Below are 19953 nucleotides of genomic sequence, written 5' to 3' on the forward strand. Positions count from 1 at the left end.
AAGTTTTAATGTCATACAAAATCTCTCAGCTAAACAACTAATTTCTGTCCATGCATGTTTTCCCTCTGGGAAATCCCTTATCCAATTGGTTGCCCTTCATTCATTTCTGAGGTTTTATATGCTCTTCTTCAAGCCATCCAGTTCATGGTGGTGTTCAGTTTTTTCTTCTGCATTGTCCATTCCCTCAGCCTTAATTTTTCCATCTTAATTGTCTCACCAGGTCAACTGGTCCTTTGGACAAACTCTTCCTTTCATTTCAATTCCCATAATCTCCACTTAAATGCTCTCTTCCCTTAGGTGCTGTCCAATTCTATAAAGTTCTTGTGGGGATTTCTGCTTGCTGCTGTTGCTCTGATTTTATACGATGCTGTATTCTACAGCAACCTCACGCTTTAAATTTACCACAAGCATTTCAAATGTGTGACAATGTGGCATTTTTAGTAAGGTTGTCCAAGACCAGTTATTTTTCACTTTCTCGTGTAAAAAAAAAATGCTCAAAATGCTAATTATTCTGTTGATCATAAAAGGTTGTCATAAGCTATTACAAGATTCTGCCTTAGCAATTAATCTTTTTGCTTGGAGAAATTTTGAACACAAAAGTTTTCCACAAATATCAAAGGAAAGATTCAAAACAAAGAATTACTGCAAATTTGCAGCAATGGGCAACACAAATAAATTGTCATATTTCCACTATTTCCTTTCATAGTTGGGAACATTTATAAGATTCAAATGCAGGAGATGACTGTAATCCTTGTAACCCCACAGTGGCTCAGGAAGACTTGGTTCTCAGGCCCATTAAGTGTGAGTCTTTGCCAACCTTAAATGGCACCTATTGTCATAGATGGTGATTCGTATGTGACACAGTGCTTGCTCTTCATTTATAATTTCATGGATTATCCCAAAAGAGAGACAAGCCTAGTTAGAAGGGTTTCACTTTTAGGATGTAGATATTGAGATCTCCATAAAAGGTTGCATCAAAACCGTTGGTTTGTCCTTGAGTGCCAGGATAATTAATGTAATCCATTTGCATTTAGTTCATTAATTTCCAGACATCAAAGGACTGAATTTTGTTTCAGCTGGCCATTTCCAGGAAGTATTTTGTTACTTTTTATAATGCCTTAGTTTGTGTGGATGGAACCAGACACTTGGGAATTGTGAAAAGTTGTTTTTCCTTTTGTTTAACGGCCTTGGGAAACTTGACTTTTTAACATTTACCCATTCACGTAGAAAAATGTCACAACCTGAAACTAAACAAAATGAATGACAGTGCATACTGTGTTATGTTATCTTTTTGATATATATTTCAACCTAAAGAGGATTTTCTACTTATTTCAGGTTGTGGGCAGCGCACTGTAGAAAAATACAATTGAAAAAAGGTTAGTAATCTAATTTGACACATAAAGTATGACCTCATCAATAAAAAGACCCAAAGCAATCTGCATTTTTCCTTGTCAGTTTGCTGATTCCCTTTTTTGGTTGTTTTACCTAGATGGTTCATCCAATCATGTTTACAACTACCAGCCTTGTGATCACCCACGTCAGCCCTGTGACAGCTCTTGTCCTTGTGTCATGGCTCAAAACTTCTGTGAAAAGTTCTGTCAGTGCAGCTCTGAATGTAAGTATAATATATAGCAATAACATCATTTTGGAGGGCAATAATAGTTTTTATCAAATCCCTCTTGCCTAAATGTTCCTTGATCATGGCTAACAATGGCCATGAATAGGCAAAATGATGTTATGACTATTATTATCAATCTGTATAGCTTTATTCAAATTCTTAATATTGTTCAGGGCATGACAATTTTTATTATTGCTTGGACACCACCTCTTTAAGTAACCTTATGGTGGTTGATTTTGTTTCTAAAGTACCTAAGCTGTATCAATTGCTAAAACATTGATGCATTGTAATTTGCAATACCATGCCTATATTGAACTCTTCACTGTAGGAGCCAACTGATTTGACCAGCTGTTCATACATCTGTATTTGTTGCAGAGACCAGAGATGTGGTATTGTCTAATAGCCCTCTTCAGCTGACTGACAAATGCAGTAATGGCAATTGTGTTCAAACAACTGATCAAATCAGCTTTAGCACATGGACTTGAAAGAGAAAAACATAATAGCTTATTTCCATTGTGATTGTTGAAGTTGCAGCTGGAATGGATTTCTCTAAACAACTAATTTAGTCACTGATCAGTGTAGGAATGTTGTGACCTAACAGAAAAACAGAATATTATGTAATGTTCTTTTTATAAGCAATCATTTTGCTGGTGTTACAGCCCATGAGATGCAGAAAATTACTCGGGCTTTTGGTGTAATTTCAGCTATCCATACATAACTTCACTGCCAGAATTAGGAACATGCTTCTGGATTGTTTTCAGGGTATGCTTTTTTTACGCCATATATAGAAGTAAGACTAAGATGTCGGGAAACAGTGTTGCTGGTTACACTGGCCATGTTGATCGTATATGGTGCATATGTTCCCCTCTTGTTTATGACTACTGTGCTATTTCAAATCTAATGTTCTTGCTATAGTTTTTTTTTACTCCTTCTGCTAATCATTGACACAGTCCTTTTGTAGGCATAAGAGGCATTACTGACCAGTATGGCAAGGCAATCTGTCTGTGTGTTCCATGCCAGCAGCATGCAGTACACTGTGTTAGAGGCTTGAAGCAAAGGCTTGAAGAAGTTACACCAGGATGGACAGTTGATTCTTTCCAAATGCATAAGGGGGATGTTTGTCTCTAGGCCCTTTTGCAGTATTCGGCTTTACTAAATGCAATGATCCGCCTGAACTCAACAGAATGTAGAACTTTGACTTAAATGTCTCAATACACATGCCAGGAGTATTATCAATGTAATACAAAAAAATCTTAAGTTCTTTAATTATGTCTAAAAAGAGGAAAAATAACTGAATAGGAATTTCAGAATCTGGAGCCTGAGAGGCTTAAAAAGCTCTATAGTGGTTAGATTCAGGATGCTCAAGAAGTCAGAATTGGAGACGTTATCGTGGAAGATTGCAAGGTTGAAAGAGATTGGTTGGGTTAAACTCAGCAGGTAATAGTATATGTCGTTTAGATCATTGGGAGATGTTGGTGCTGGTTTGCAAGTAATTGGAATTCTGCTTTAAATATTCAAAGACTCTGCTCTTTGAGGAAGACTAAGGTTTTTTTTCCAAGTGCAAGTAGGCTGAAAGGTCACTGGGGTTAGATGGGTATGTGGAGTTGAGTTTGGTCAGATCAGTGACAATGTTATTAAATGGCAAGGCATTTGGTCTCTCAAGCCTGAGTGGCCCAACTGCTGTTTCTAATTGGTACAATTTGTTTTATTTAAATTGAGGCTTTGCTGGATCAAGAACCTATGTAGGTAGAAGGGAGGGCAGGATATGGATAGATCGAGGTGCATGTAAAAGAATTTAATATTGTCAGGGCAGTATTTAATATTGTTGAATACATTGTTAATGCAGAATTAGAAGCAGATTAATGAATTTTCCCGTCAAAGTCAGATCATCATTTTCTCTGGCATATTTTCTATTTTATTTGAAAATAAAACTCAGTGCAAAGTGGCCCAAACTTTGCAAACTGCAACCTTTTATATTTCCATGCCCTCCACTGTACCAGTTTAGAAACCATGGTCTGAGTAAAGTTTTTCTTTGATGGAGGCTTAACAAAGTCTTATGTCAAATGGTGTATTGTTGACTTGGAGCCTCAAATTTCCAACCATTTTAATCCATGTATTTCCCTGCACACAAAAGTTAAATTATTGCTTAAATAAAACTTTGTGACCTTAAATTTGGTTTACTCCTAACAAAACAGATTGCCTCAAAATTGCTGACTGACTGTTCCTGTGTTATTTTGTTTTAACATGGCCCATAGGCATGCATTCTCTCTAGTTTTTCTAGCATAGATTGGCACACATCAACATAATCAGTTTAATAGTTGATGAGAACCCCATACTGACTGATAACAATGTTAGTTAGTTAGCAAATTAATACGTCTTTAATAGGTACAATAATTCCGTTAAACTTCAGCTTTTTAAAAGTTCATACTTTTTTAAAAAATTATGATTAAAATAATTGAAACTAAGATTAAAACTTTAACTGCCAGAGGAGAAGTTGAGCATTAACATCTTTTAAAAGGCATCTTCTATTTCCTGCCAAATTTAACCCAGTGCAAGCTCAGATAGGAAGCTTTTCAATTTCTTCTGGGATGCCTACTGAAGACTGCTCTCTAATCATATTACCAAGTATGAGGGCAGTCACATAGTGTAGTTAACAGTGGAAAATGTAAATAATGATTTATGACCTCTAAATGGATAACTGGACAATGCAGTCCCTACATTTGGCACTGGAAAAGAAGCAGAAGATATAGCCAATATTGTCTTTGTATTTCCATCCTTTAGATTTAGTCAAATAGAATCCTACTGCTTGCTTTAAATATAAATAAAATACTTCTTTAGAGGCAGAGGGTGGGAGAGAAGGAAAAGAATACATTCTAAGATATCTAGATCATCATGAATTTTTCTCTGCAAGAAAGAACATTTGATTAAAAGTATGGCAGAAAAAAACTGCATAAACTATTGAATGAATTTGCTTGCGGAAGGGAAAAATAAAGTAAAAACCATCAAATTTGAATTCTGCCTTGAATGCAGAGTAATACTTTCAGTTTGTTTAGATCAAAAAGATGGAAGAGATGGATCTCTTACAGATATCCAATCTGTAGTTAATTATGAATCTTCAGAACATCATATTAATCTCAGAAGTATAACTCTCATGAGTCATCCAACTTTTAATGCAATACAGATAGGGGGCATTGGTACAATTATGTAGACAACTTTTAATAAGTGTAGAATTGATTCTGATCACGAAATAATAATACCTGTTTTAACGTATACTTTCTCTTCACTTAATATGTTTAACAGTTTTTAAAAAATCAAATAGCTGTATCTTTATCCATTTATTAGTTATCCTTAGATTGTAATCCTCTGTAATGTTGATGAGGGCAACCTATTCACTATATAACTTTATGTTTAGAAGCAGAGAAACTAGTCTGGTGCTTGGAGTTGACCAGTTAACTTCAAACTGATTGAAAGTGAAAATGTATAATGAAGCTCTTTTAAGATGGAATATGCCAGCCTTAATAAGGTTTAAATTCCATAGCAAAATATTTAATTCCGCTAAATCTTTTTTTTATTAGGTCAGAACAGATTCCCTGGCTGTCGTTGCAAGGCACAATGTAACACCAAGCAATGTCCTTGTTACCTTGCTGTACGTGAATGTGATCCTGACTTGTGTCAAACCTGTGGAGCTGCTGACCATTGGGATAGTAAGAATGTTTCCTGCAAAAACTGCAGCATTCAGAGGGGATCTAAAAAGGTAATTCTTAAATGTTATTTTGCCTCATACTAAACTTAAATTCTGTATCATTACTGTAGCTTAGCTGTTTAATAAAATATATGAGGCCACTGATCATTGGTGTAAAAGAGAATCTGGCATCAAATTTGAAGTATATTTTAATGCATTGCCAAAATAGCCAGGAATCAATAAAAAATTGGTACTGAAAATCTTGGTGCAAAAATAGAAACAATCACTCAGTGCAAATGCATTTATATTGTTTACATATGAATTTATCTGCATGTGCTTATATTTATTTCCAATGTTGTCTCCTGTTTAACCATGTTCTTTAACCCAAATCTGCAAGAACATAAAGCAAGCATAGTACAGTACAGCATACAGCAGGCCCTTCAGCTCACAATATCTGTGCTGAACATAATGACGAAATTAAACTAAAATTCTGCTGCTTGCACATCTTGCACCTGATTCATTCCCTTTGTATTTATGTGTCAATCTAGAAGCCTTCTAAATGGTACTAATATATCTATTTCCAGTAGATCCCAGGCAGCCCATTAAGGAAAAAAAAATTCCCCGCACATCTCATTTAAACTTCCCCCTTATTTCAAATGCTCTCTAGCATTTGACATTTTAACCCTGGGAAAAATGTTCTGACTATGTATCCTATCAATGCATCTCATAATTTTATAAATTTCTATCAAGTCTTCCCTCAGGTACCACTGCTATAGAGAAAACAACCCAAGTTTGTCCAATTTCTCCTCAACTCGTGCCACTAATCTTGGGAGCATCCTGCTAAATCTCACATACCTGTTCCGAGGCCTTCACATCCTTCCTGAAATGAGGCAACCAGAATTGTGCACAATACTCTGTGACCTTATCAAAAATGTTCATCCTTGTGAATTTCTTTTAATGGCTTTTCCATCTTTTTGATCTGTCGGTATACCAAGTCAGTTACTGACCTCTGCTGTCTCTCTATTATTGTCTCTGGGTTTATCACTATTATTTTCCTTTGTGACTATTTGTATTTTAGTTTGCTTTCTCAATCTTTATCCTTTCTTCCCTTTATGCCTTGCATACTTTTGTAAATATTTTTCTTTTTGATATCTTCATTATTCCAAACTTTTTGGGAAAAGTCGCTTTAACTTTTTATGGAGTCAGTTGGTCAGTTTATCTAATTCCATTTTCATTTCCTTAATTATTGTTTTCTCCCCTCAACTTTCAGTCTTCAGCATTTTAAACTGCATTCCTCTTAACTTGTGTACCTCAGTTTTCTCTTGCTTGCTTAGCTTTGTTTCCTATAAATTGATATTATGGTGATTCCTCTCTTTCATGGCTTTTTGCACACTACACTAGAGCTAAAGGTTACATTCTTGGAAAACTTTATAACGTTTCCCATTGGTTTGAATGTAAAAGTTGGTTGTATTCCAGGTCTTGCGGTCAGTCAGAAAAACCCTAAACACTTGACATTAAATATTGCAGATACTTTATTTGAATTTAAATATTATGAATCATTCCAATCTAGTATCTCTTGGGTTGTCACCAAGTGAAGTGCACAATCTAGATGGTCATTGACCATCAGGGTAAATATGGAGAGGAGGAATCCTTTTGTGGAAAAATAATTTGGCAGCACAGAAACAGACCCTTTGGTTCAACTTGCCTATGCCAACCAAGCTGTTCATGTTTGGTACAAGTTTGACCTTGGGGTTCCTTTTTAAATCTTTGTCCTCCCACCTTAAATTTATGCCCTCAAGTTTTTGACTGCTACCTTGAAGAAAAAAAACCATGGCCATTCACCTTATCCATGGTCATCATGATTTTCTATACCTCTATACCATCATCCCTTAGCCTCTGACGCTCCAGGGTGGGGTGGGGTGGGGTGGGGTGGGGGGGTGGGGTGGGGTGGGGGGGGGGGGGTGGTGTGGAGGGGAGAAACAGCCTATTCAGTATTTCTTTGTAACTCCAGCCTTCCATTCCCAGTGACAAGTTTATGAATCTTTTCTGTACTCTTTCAAGCTTCCCCATGTTTAGGCAACGTGAATGACCCACATATTCCAAGCGTGGTGGATGGCTCCTTCTGCACCTTAGTGGCTGATAAATGAGATTTAAAGAGGCCATCAGTGAAAATCTTGAGAATTTGCTAATTTTTTTGATAAATACGATGTTTTGCTCAAAGTAGCTTTTCTGTCATGCAGCCACACCTAATGTGGTATTTTATATTGGAATCATCTTTTGAAAATGTTGAACACTTTCTCAATGTAGAAGAATGCCTCCATCAGTCTTAATAATGAGTTGTATTGGTGGTATTGATGGGTTGATGGCTTATTCTTTCTCTTGCACTCTTGAAATGTTCAAATCTGCCAAGGCTGGCATTGAACTTCATGATTCCACCCCCCCACCCCTCCAGTACAAATTCATAAATTCTTGAACATTGGCTGCATTAGAAGATAGATGGGTTGGTGGAAGACATATGGGATGCTTGCATTCATGGAATATGTGAACAAGGATGTCATGTATCAACTTTAAAATATTGGTTTGCCATTTCTTGTCGCACAATCGGAATTTGTGTTTGCACTTGAAAGGGTGTAGAGTCATCAGGATGTTTCTTGGTTTGAAGGATTTTACTTGCCAGGACAGATTGGATAGGTTGAGCTTGTTTTTGCTACAGCAAAGGAGACTGGAAGGTGATCTGTCGGAATGTACAAAGAGGAATAGATGGTAAGAATCTTGTTCCCCCACATTGGAATGTCCAAAACAAGAAGGCATAGATATGATGAAAGGCAAGTGTTAAGAGGAGATATGAGGAGGAGTCGTTTTAGTAGTTGGAACCTGGAGCATGCTGTCTGAGGAGGTGATAGAAGCAATAACTCGCAACATTTAAGTATCGAAGCACTTCCACTACCAAGATAGAGGCAACAGATCTCTTGCAGGGAAATGGGTCTCGTGTTGATTACCACAATAATGGATGTGGGCAAAGTGGACTGAACTTTACGAAACTGAAGTCAGAATCTTTTACCAGTTTCACAAATAAGCTTGCATATTCTCACTTCTATTCCAATATTAGTTGGTCTTGAACTTAACTATAAAAATAGTATCAGTTGATTATTATGTTAATTCATATTTTTTCATATAACTTCTAATGCTGTCAATTTCTTTTTACAACCTTCATTGTTATCTCTAATTATCACAGCACCTGCACCTTTTCTTTATCTGGCCTTTCTCTTGTTACAATTGTTTAGCTCTTCAAATAGCATTTTTTTCCCTCTTTTAGAAGGTGTAATTTAATCCATTAAGCATTCTTATGTCATTTTCCAATTGTTTGATGTCAACAACCTTTGCTCCTTTGCATTAATGTAATTTTCATTCACATTTGCTATTTTATTTTTAGGCTTCTGTTGATTGTACCAGATTTAAATGTAAATAAGATCTAATTTTTGTCATCTTCAAAGTATAAAACCTTTTCTTTGGTTATATTTTTGCTCTTCCCAGCATTTACTGCTAGCTCCATCTGACGTGGCTGGATGGGGCATCTTCATCAAAGAGCCAGTACAGAAAAATGAATTCATCTCTGAATACTGTGGAGAGGTTAGTCAAACATTTATTTCCATTAACAGTAATATATTTGATGTATGAATATTTTTTTTCCTTTTCAAGCACCATAGGTAGTGTTGATTGATTTTGTTATGGCAAGTTAACCTTCTAAACTTCCCAGTCAATTTTAAAATTGACTTGATTTGGGTGATGGAAGATTTATAACCATAATAACAATTACAGTATGGAAACAGGCCTTCTCGACCCCTCTAATCCACACCGTTTTAAGAGAACCACTAGTTCCACTTACCTGCCCCCTGTCCTTAACCCTCCAATCCCCTCATGTCCATGCACTCATCCAACCTTCTCTTAAATGACAAAATTGACCGTGCTGCAACCACCTCTTCCGGAAGGTCATTCCACTCAGCCACGACTCTCTGAGTGAAGAAGTTTCTCCTCATGTTACTTCTAAACTTTTACCCACTAAACCTTAACTTATGACCCCTCGTTCAAATCTCACCTACCCTCAAGGGGAAGAGTCTATACACATCTACTCTATCTATTCCCCTCATAATGCCTCTATCAAATCCCCTCTCAACCTTCTACTCTCCAATAAATAGACCCAGTCTACTCAATCTTTCATGTATTCTAGATACTGCAATCCAGGCAACATTTTAGTAATTCTTCTCTGCACCCTCTCCACCTTATTGACATGCTTCCTATAATTTGAGGACCAGAACTGCACATAGTATTCCAAATTTAGCCTCACAAATGCCTTGAACAGTCTCAACATCACCCCCCAGCTCCTATATTCTATGTTTTGATTTATAAAGGCCAGCATACCAAAAGCCTTTTTTACCTTCGTATCTACATGAGAATCTACTTTCAAAGAACGATGAACCGTTATTCCTCAATGCCCTCCCCTTCACTGCATATGTTCTGTTTTGATTATTATTCCCAAAATGAAGCACCTCACACTTATCAATATTAAACTCCATCAGCCATCTTTCAGCCCACTCTTCTAAGCAGTCCAAATCCTTCTGCAGTCCCCAAAAATCATCTTCACTATCCACAACACCCCCTATTTTTGTATCATCCACATATTTATAAACCCAATTTACCACTCCATCATCCAAATCATTAATGTAAATAACAAACAAGGGACCCAACACCGATCCTTGAGGCACACTGCTCGTCACCGGTCTCCATTCTGACAGACAGTTATCCACCATGACTCTCTGGCGTCTATCTTTTAACCACCGTTGTACCCATCTGACTATCTCAACATTAATCCCTAGTGCCTGAACCTTCCTCAACAACTTTCCATGTGGAACCTTACTGAAATCCAGATAGACTACATTTACTGCTCTACCCTCATCAACCTTTCTAGTCACTTTCTCAAAAAATTCAACAAGATTTGTCAAACATGACCTTCCCTCACAAACCCATTTTGGGTGTCCCTGATCAATCCCTGCCTCTCTAGATACTTATACATATTATCTCTAAGAATAATTTCCATTAGTTTACCAACCACTGACATCAAACTTACTGGCTGATCATTGCTGGGCCTACACCTGGAGCCCTTTTTAAACAGAGGAACTACACCTGCTATACGCCAATCCCGTGGTACCATGCCTCCCTCCACTAACTGTTGAAAAATCACTGTCAGAGCCTCCTCTCTTTCTTCCCTGACTTCCCTCAAGGTCCTGGGGGATAATCCGTTGGGACCCAGAGACTATATGCCTCAAAAGTTCCAACACCCCCTCTTTCCTAATCCCTTTCCATAATTACCCCTTTTGCCTCACTTATTCTACATGATTCCATATCCTTTTCCCTAGTGAATACCGACAAGAAAAACTCATTTAATATCTCCACCACTTCATTCGGCTCCGCACACATTTGTCTGCTCTGATTCTCTAATGGACCAATTCTATCCTTCACTCTCCTTTTGCTATTCATATATTTGTAAAAACCCTTCGGATTTACTTTCATTCCGCTTGCTATAGCCACCTTGTACCTTCTTTTCGCTGTCTTAATTTCTTTCTTAAGCTTTTTACAATCCATGTATTTTCCAAGCATCTCATCCATTACTTGCTTCTGGTATTTAATGTAGTCTGGATCACTGGATCTGAAGTGCTCCTCACCATACACCCCTGTCACCTGCCCAAACTCATTCCCCAACAGTAGATCCAACATTGCCCCATCTCTAGTGGATACTTCAACATATTGCTGCAACAAACCCTTCCCTTTTATCTCGAATCAACTTTCTAATCTCCCTTGAAAACCATGGCTCTCTCGAATTTTTGGCCTTGTTTGGCCATAAAACAAATCAGCCCAAACCACTCCTTGAAAATCCTTTCTCATTTCATCAAATCTGGCTTTCCCCCACTCAAAAACCTTAATCGTTGGACCAGACCTATCCCTTTCCATAATTATATTGAAACTAATGGTATCATGATCACTGGATCTGAAGTGCTCCCCAACACACACCCCTGTCACTTGCCCTAACTGATTCCCCAACAGTAGATCCAACACTGCCCCATCTCTAGTGGGTACTTCAACATGTTACTGCAAAAAAAACTATCCTGCACACATTTTACAAATTCTAATCCATCCAATAGTCTTTTTTTTTTTCATTTTGAATTTCAACTAGCTATTAATTTTTCTGTGGTAGACTGAATTTTATCTTTGTTCAGATTTGTAATACTGAGATGAACTTGCATATTTTTGAAGCTATATTCTTTGGTGTGATTTAAGTAAGATTTTGTGGTATAATAATGCTTCAGATTACAAAGTAATGAACCAGTTAAAAGGCAAGAAATTAGGATTGTAAAACTTGGTTACATCAAAATGTTCACTTCGTTTTAAATAACATAAATGGTGGCGATCATATAATTTGTAATTAGCCTAAAGGAATGATTAAATATATTTTAATCAACACTGCACAAACCCTTGAGACCTCTGAGCACTAGAAATAATGCAAATAGGTGGCAGGTCATCTTAATATAGAGGGGGTAAAAAATAAAGATAATAGTCGGACCAATGATACCAACAATGTAATGTGGTAGAGTTGATTGAAAACAACCATAAAACACTATTTAGATGATATTTGAATTCAGAGCTAAATAAATACAGGGCAAATCTGATTACTGGTTTATTAATGCCTATTAATGATTGCAATTAATAACTTAACAGTGAAGTTCCTAACATTTTCCTTTTCATTACAGATTTTAACTGTTATATAGGACACAAGCCCTATAGCCCAACTTGCCCCCACTGACTAAAATGTCCTATCCTCACTAATCCCACCTGCCTGAGTTTGACTCGTATTCCTCTAAACTCAACCTTTCCATGTGTCCAGCCAATTTTTTCTTAACATTAAAATAATACCTACCTCTACTATCTCCTTCAGCAGCCTGTTCTATAGATTCACCATCCTCTCTGGAGGGGGGAGGCGGAGAGAAACGTCAACCCTCAAGTTCCTGCTAAAATCTCCCATCTCACCTTAAGCCTCTAGTTAGCAATTTCCCCACTTCTGGGCCAAAGAATCTGCATTCACCCAATCTATGATCTCTATGAGATCACCTCATCCAAATAAAAGTTTTAATTTAAATATGGGGACATGATGTAGAATTTTGAAGATAATATTAAAATTGGTAACGTGATAAACAGTGAGAAGGACTGCAGTAAAACTTAGTGTCTCTGGTCAGTTGGACTATAAAATGCCAAATAGAATTTGATTCAGAGGTAATGTATTTGGAGCAATCGTGTAAAGGGATGCTGAAAATGTAAGAAGATTTTGAATGGTGCAGTTGGTCTTGAAATGATTATTCAGATATGCTTCACGGTCATGAGCTATTCAGTCAGGTGGATTATAAGGTTTTCCATTATTCATTACATTGGACAATTTTTTTTCAAAAGATTAGATTATGATAGACAACTTTAAGATGAACACAAATATAATTTCAGATTTGCTATATCATAGGAAGTTGGAGAAACATTAAACTAACTTTTATTGAATTTAGCATGTTTAATCGATTGTACAATGATGCTAACGGATTGTGTGGGTTCAACTGACCAAAAAATGTTTTGCTGCCGCTGATTTTTGTTTGTACTCAACATCTTGTGTCAGTGTCCTTCAATAGACAGCCAGCATTGATGGATTCCATTTGCCCTAATACCGCTTTTCAATGTTTGCAATGTTCTGGTGAAACTTTTCACCATGCTTGTCAGTGACTGCACCAAGATCAGCGGGGAAGAACTCCATGTGCAAATGCAGAAAATGAATTTCCAATTACATGTTGCACTTCATAGGTTTAAAATACGACATGAAGTCACAAAAAGTTTTTTTTTAAAAAGTACATGATAAGATTTTTTTTGTGATTAGCAGCCCAAGATCCATTAAATACACTCAAAGGTGTTCAGGAAGCAAACTCTTCATTATCTAGTCTTATTAGAATGAAGGAGCAAAGAGTTTATTTGACCCACTTGAATAGTGTAGTACATACAGTTCTGGCCACTTCATTTCAAGAAAAATGTAATGGGACTGGAAGGGATGCAGAAGGAATTGAGTATTTTGTTGGAGCTGAAAAATTATAGCTTTAAGCAGGGGTTGTTTTCTATGGAACAAAGAATGAAAAAGGACATAACTGAGGTGCCTATATACAATGTGGTTGGACGATTGAACTTCAAAGGGCTGTAGACATTCAGTGAACTAGTATTGGAAGGTGATATTAGGATGGATGACTTTTAATCAATATGGACATAATTTTCTATGCTATAATTTTGATTTATCTCTGCAAATCTCAACTCACCTGCTGCTGAAACCTTCATCCTTTACATCTCCAGGCTAATACATTTCTGGAAAGCCTCCCAAACTTGAGCCTCAGGTTGCTTGAAGCCATTTGCTGTTGAATTTAAACTTGCCTGTTATCCCTACACTTGCTGACTTAGTAAAGAAGATGGAACAATTACAAGATCTACACAGGCTTGTACATTCTGTCTCCTCGAGAGTAATTGCTCTTAACTATGAACCATTACCAGTTGTTCCTTCTATGAAGATTCTTAGCTCTGTTGGCCTTCAGCAAACCAATTTGCCTATAAAATTAGGTTTCTCAGTACATTTTGTCATTGGGTTGACAATTGTTTTCACTGCTCTTCTGAGACACTTTGGGATATTTTCTTACTTTAAATGTATTTCAAGCATTTTTTTGTAGAAGGCTGGAGCAAGTGGCTCACGATGTCCATCTTTTAGCAATGCTTGATTCCTCCAGGCCCAGGAATTTTTGTTAGACATCGAACACAATCCCACGAGCCTGTGGCACTCAAATAACTTCAATTAACCCACAACCCCCATACGTTTTAAAGGCTGGGAGGAAACTGGAGGAGACCCACGCAGACACTGGGAGAACATACAAACTCCTTACAGACAGCATGTGATTCAAACTCCTGTTGTTGGTGCTGACCGTGTCGCTCTTGAGGTCTTAAGTTCCCACTATCTTGGGGGTGGCAGGGAGTTGTGAGAAGAAAATGCAGCCCTTAAATTAATTTTATTCTGAATATTTTCAAATATACAGTGCCCTCCATAACCTTTGGGACAAAGACACTTTTTTCATTTATCTGCTCTTGTGTTGCACATTTTTAAATTTGTAATCAAAATGCACATTCTAGATTTTATTCAAGATCATCTGTATACATTTTGGTTTGACCATGTGAAAATCACAGCACTTCTTATACATAGTGCCCTCATTTCAGGGCACCATAATATTTGGGACATAGCAATGGTTTGTATATTAAAGTCATGTTTTGTACATTGTTGCATATCCCTTGTATGCAATGACTGCTTGAAGTCTGTGAATCATAGACATCACCAGGTGCTGAGTATCTTCTCTGGTGATGCTCTGCCAAGCCTCTACTGAAGCTATCTTCTTCTCCTGCTTATTTTAGGGGCTTGTGGCCTTAAGTTTTCTATTCAGCAGAGGGAAGTAATGCTCAATTGGATTTAGATTGAGTGCCAACTTGACCATTCAAGAATTTTCCAATTTTTTGCTTTGAAAAATTCCCTTGTTGCTTTAGCAATATGTTTGGGATCATTGTCTTGCTGTAGGAGGCATTTGCTCGAATTTGGACCATAAATTATGGTTTCTATGTGATCTGTGTAAAAGTAGACCCAAACCCCCCCCATTTTTTGCCTCAACCAGCTGCCAGTCCCAGCTCCTGACACCCCGGGCACCAGATCTCCTGATGCTGTGACCTTGCACCATCGCCTCGGCCACCAGAGCTCCCTATATCCCAGCCACAGACTCCCCTAGGCCCAGACCACCGGAGCTCCTAACATGGATCCTTGCCTTGGCCGCCCACACATCTGAGCTCCCAAAGGCAGCATTACCACCTGGTCCCAGCCATCTGAGCTTCTGACACCTTGAACAGCGTAGGTACTTTCCACGGTCAAAAGTAGTATCTGTGTAAAGGTCGACACCCCCCCCCCAAAATATGATCTGAAAAATAGGTCCAAACAACTCAACTATTACATGAGTTTTTATGGTACATTATGTCCTTCTGTGACAATTTTAAAAAAAATTAAGGATGCTCAGTTTGCCATCCAAGATGTATAGTAAATAACCCCTGAAGTTAGTAAAATGCAGTGATTTTCATATATATGTGATGTAACAAATATATTTTTGTCACGTGTTGGCATCAGGATTGGAAAGCCATCAGAATGCTGAAAAAAATCTTTATTTTTCTTATTCATTACCCTATCCTAAAAATCCTCATTCTTCAGATTAATACATTTTCATCTCAATTTGAATATTTTGTTTCTGCAATCCAATTATCCTATATAAATGATGTACAAAAGGAAATAAAATATATAGTTTCAGAAGTTTAAAAACTTGGTCATGAATCAGTGTAACTTGAAGCTTCGCATGACATCTTTGCTTTCCAGTTTCTATTTAACCTTGTGCTTTCTATTGCCTTTTACTGAAGCAACAAAATAAATAATTCTCCCCTTTCCTGCTGGGGTATGAAATCCAAAAGAAATATAATCAGTATCTTCTGATAAGTCGCAGCAATTAGAAATAGAGGCCATGGCTGAAAAATAAGATCTCGGCCACTTCAGAAATGCACTCTGAAATGTCATGCCAATGTTTAAAACTGAGACTTCTTGACACATTTCTGTTAACAAGAAATCTGTAGGTATTTATGTAACAGTTTCATTCTGTTCCATCATCTAAATTATTAGTCAACTTTTCAGATTATATCCCAGGATGAAGCTGATCGTCGAGGCAAAGTTTACGACAAATATATGTGCAGCTTCCTCTTCAACCTAAATAATGGTATGAATATTCTTGATTCAGAAAATATGCATGAATAAAAGTAATATCTGAGAAATGTGCTTGCAGAAATAACTAAATCTCCTCCTCCCACTCCCACCACAGACTTTGTCGTTGATGCAACACGCAAAGGTAACAAAATACGTTTTGCAAACCATTCTGTGAATCCCAACTGTTATGCCAAAGGTAAGTGTCATTGTTTGTTAATTCACTTTTTGGTTTTATCATTGTCTCCAGGTTAGTGGGAACCGTTAAGTCAGCACAAGGAAGAGCACAAGTAGATCATTGGTATAAAAATAATTGCATATTATTCTTTATAGTGGTAATTGGCCAAAAATGAGGAAGCTTGTTGCTCCAATGCCAAGTTAATAAATGAGCAAGATTGTGAAAATGATTAGATTATCAGATTTCTAAAAGTCCATAGGATGTGACTGTGACCATTGTTTGAGAAGAATTGGGATTAACAGGAGATTTAGTCGTTAATATTTAGTTGTTAATATTTTCTTTTTAACTCTGTTTTTAGTAATGATGGTTAATGGAGACCATCGAATAGGCATATTTGCCAAAAGGGCAATCCAGACTGGTGAAGAGTTATTCTTTGACTACAGGTTTGAACAGCTTTTTGAACTTTTGAGTAAAAGGGATTTATGAATAATTTTGATGTTTTCCTCTTTAAATATTTCAATTCAGTAATACTTCTGAATTGTGTTGCAAATTCTATTAAAATTTGTCTAAAATTTAGTTTTGAATGTAAGTTTTGTTGTGATATAATGGATAATATTGTAATAGTTGTGAGCAGAAATGTACAAGTGACAAGCCTTTCTGCTAAGCAGTCATATCCTGATAGTGGCTTGTTGCCATGGTGCCAAATGGTGCATAGAATCCTCGTGAAGGGCTGGTAATGTTTTGGCTAGTAACCACTGTCACCTGAAATCAGGTCTGCTTTACTCATATCTGACTATTGATTTTAGTTCTTGTTTCACTGATGAAGAGTTGATGTTGAGTACTGTCAAGAAATCTTTCAAGTTCTGGGTTTCTGGATAATTGGGGGGAGGGGAGCAGTGAAGCATCCTGCCAAATTTAAACCAGGGTATAGATTACAATCACTCATAAATGATCATCCAGGATGGACAAGTTTTGGCAGATATCATTGTTGCAAGAAAGTCTGTTTTCCAAGACTAAGTAGGTAACAGTCATTCAACGCTATTCTGTAAATTGTAAAATTATGGCTGAACTCCCTTTTGCAGTCTTAATTATAGGGTTGGATCTTCCAAGGATTCTTGCACTCACTGACATAATCTCACCTTAATCTCTGTGCTGTATATGGTTAAAAAATCTTAAGAAAGAAATTAGAAAGGCCAAAAAGAGGCACGAAGAGACTTTGGCAGGCAAAGTAAGAATAAATCCAAGGGGTCTCTGTAGGTACATTAAAAGTAAAAGATTAGTGAGGGATAGAATTGGACCCCTTGTAGATAGGGAGGGTAGGCTATGTGAAAAGTCGGAGGAGATGGGGGGAATTTTAAATGATTTCTTTTCCTCGGTATTCGGTATTTCTTTTCCTCGGGGAAAAAAAAATATTGTACCAGTTGAAGTAAAGAAAAATAGTGGGGAGGTCATGAATCATATAAGGATAACCGAGGAGGTAGTGATGAGATGAAAGTGGAGTCCGGGGAAGTATATTGACCTGGATTGAAAATTGGTTGTCTGACAGGAGGCAGAGAGTCGGGATAAATGGGAGTTTTTCAGGTTGGCAGAGAGTGGTAAGTGGGGTGCCGCAGGGGTCAGTGTTAGGCCCACATCTGTTCATCATTTACATTGATGACTTGGAGGAGGGGACAAAATGTGGTGTAGCCAAGTTTGCGGATGACACCGAAGTGAGTGGAAGAGCCAATTGTAATGAGGATGTGGAGAGTCTGCAGAGGGATATAGTTAAGCTGGATGAGTGGGCAAAGGTCTGGCAGATGGAGTACAATGTTAGTAAGTGTGAGGTTATCCATTTTGGCAAGAAAAATAAAAGAGCTGAATATTATTTAAAGGGTGAAAAGCTACAGCATGCTGTTGTGCAGAGGGACTTGGGAGTGCTTGTACATGAATCGCAAAAAGTTAGGTTGCAGGTGCAGCAGGTTATTAAGAAGGCAAATGGAATGTTGGCCTTCATCACTAGAGGAATTGAATTCAGGAGTAGGGAGGTAATGTTGAAACTGTATAAGGTACTGGTTAGACCGCACCTGGAGTACTGTGTCCAGTTCTGGTCTCCATATTTGAGGAAGGATATACTGGCTTTGGAGATGGTCCAGAGGAGGTTTACTAGATTGATCCCTGGGATGAAGGGGTTGACTTATGATGAAAGGTTAAATCGTCTAGGATTGTATTCGCTCGAGTTCAGAAGAATGAGAGATCTTATAGAAACATATAGGATTATGAAGGGTATGGATAGGATAGATGTAGGAGGGTTTTTTGAGCTGGCCAGGGAAACTAAAACGAGAGGACACAGTCTCAAGATTCAGGGGAGTAGATTTAGGACAGAGATGAGGAAAAATAGTTTTTCCCAGAGAGTAGTGAATGCTTGGAATTCTCTAACCAGGGAAAAGGTTGAGGCTACCTCATTAAACATATTTAAAATTCGGTTAGATAAATTTTTACATAATAGAGGAATTAGGGGATATGGGGAGAAGGCAGGTAGGTGGAGTTAGGTCATAAATTAGATCAGCCATGATCGTATTGAATGGTGGAGCAGGCTCGATGGGCCATTTTTGGCCTACTCCTGTTCCTACTTCCTATGTTAAAAAAGATAAAGGTAGACAAATCTCTGGGTCCGGACAAAGTATTCCCAAGGACACTCAGGGAGATTAGTGTACAGATAGTGGGCCATTTACAGAGATATTTAGGATGTCATTAGTCACGGGGATAGTGCCAGAGGATTGGAGGGTGGCTCATGTTGTTCCGCTGTTTAAGAAAGGGTCCAAATATAAGCCTAGAAATTAGACCTGTGAGTCTGTGGTGGGTAAGTTGATGGAAAGTGTTCTGAGGGATGGCATTTACAAATATTCGGAAGAACAGGGAATGATAGGGAGTAATCAGCATGGTTTTGTCAGGGGTAGATCATGCTTAACAAACCTTGTAGAGTTTATCGAGGGGGTTACAAAAAAGATTGATGAAGGGAAGGCTGTGGATGTTGTCTATTTAGACTTTAGTAAAGCTTTTGACTAAAGGAGGTTAGGAAAAAAGGTGGAGGCATTAGGTATAAATAAGGAGGTAGGGAAATGGATTCAGCATTGGTTGGATGGGAGGTGTCAGAGAGTAGTGGTAGAAAATTGTTTGTCCAATTGGAGGCCGGTGACTAGTGGAGTTCCTCAGGGATCGGTCCTCGGTCCACTATTGTTTGTTATATATATTAACGATCTGGAGGAAGGGGTGGTAAATTGGATAAGTAAGTTTGCAGATGATACAAAGATTGGTGGTATTGTGGACAGTGAGGATGATTAGCGTAGCTTAAAAAGAGATATAGGAAAGCTAGAGGAGTGGGCTGAGAAATGGCTGATGGAATTTAATACGGATAAGTGTGAAGTGTTGTATTTTGGAAAGGCAAATCTAAATAGGTCATATGCATTGAATGGTAGACAATTGAGGAGTGCAGAGCAACAAAAGGATTTAGGAGTTATGGTAAATAGTACCCTCAAAGTTAATACTCAGGTAGATAGAGTGGTGAAGAAGGCATTTGGAATGTTGGCCTTCATAAATCAGAG

The 19953-nt window shown here is 37.7% G+C and overlaps 1 protein-coding gene across 8 annotated transcripts in view; it reads left to right on the plus strand.

Moving 5' to 3' along the window:
* Positions 1–19953, plus strand: part of ezh2 (enhancer of zeste 2 polycomb repressive complex 2 subunit) — a 90354-nt gene that overhangs the window by 67546 nt on the left and 2855 nt on the right. For 6 of the 8 annotated variants that reach the window (XM_069912432.1, XM_069912431.1, XM_069912440.1 and 3 more), the window contains 7 exons: positions 1336–1376; positions 1490–1615; positions 5194–5372; positions 8835–8930; positions 16129–16210; positions 16313–16393; positions 16731–16815. In XM_069912432.1, coding sequence (XP_069768533.1) covers positions 1336–1376; positions 1490–1615; positions 5194–5372; positions 8835–8930; positions 16129–16210; positions 16313–16393; positions 16731–16815 — 690 coding nt within the window. The remainder of the gene's footprint in view (positions 1–1335; positions 1377–1489; positions 1616–5193; positions 5373–8834; positions 8931–16128; positions 16211–16312; positions 16394–16730; positions 16816–19953) is intronic. The other 2 variants (XM_069912455.1, XM_069912457.1) reach the window with 1 other exon arrangement.

This window comes from Narcine bancroftii, chromosome 1 (genome assembly GCF_036971445.1).
Source record: "Narcine bancroftii isolate sNarBan1 chromosome 1, sNarBan1.hap1, whole genome shotgun sequence".
Lineage (NCBI taxonomy): Eukaryota > Metazoa > Chordata > Chondrichthyes > Torpediniformes > Narcinidae > Narcine > Narcine bancroftii.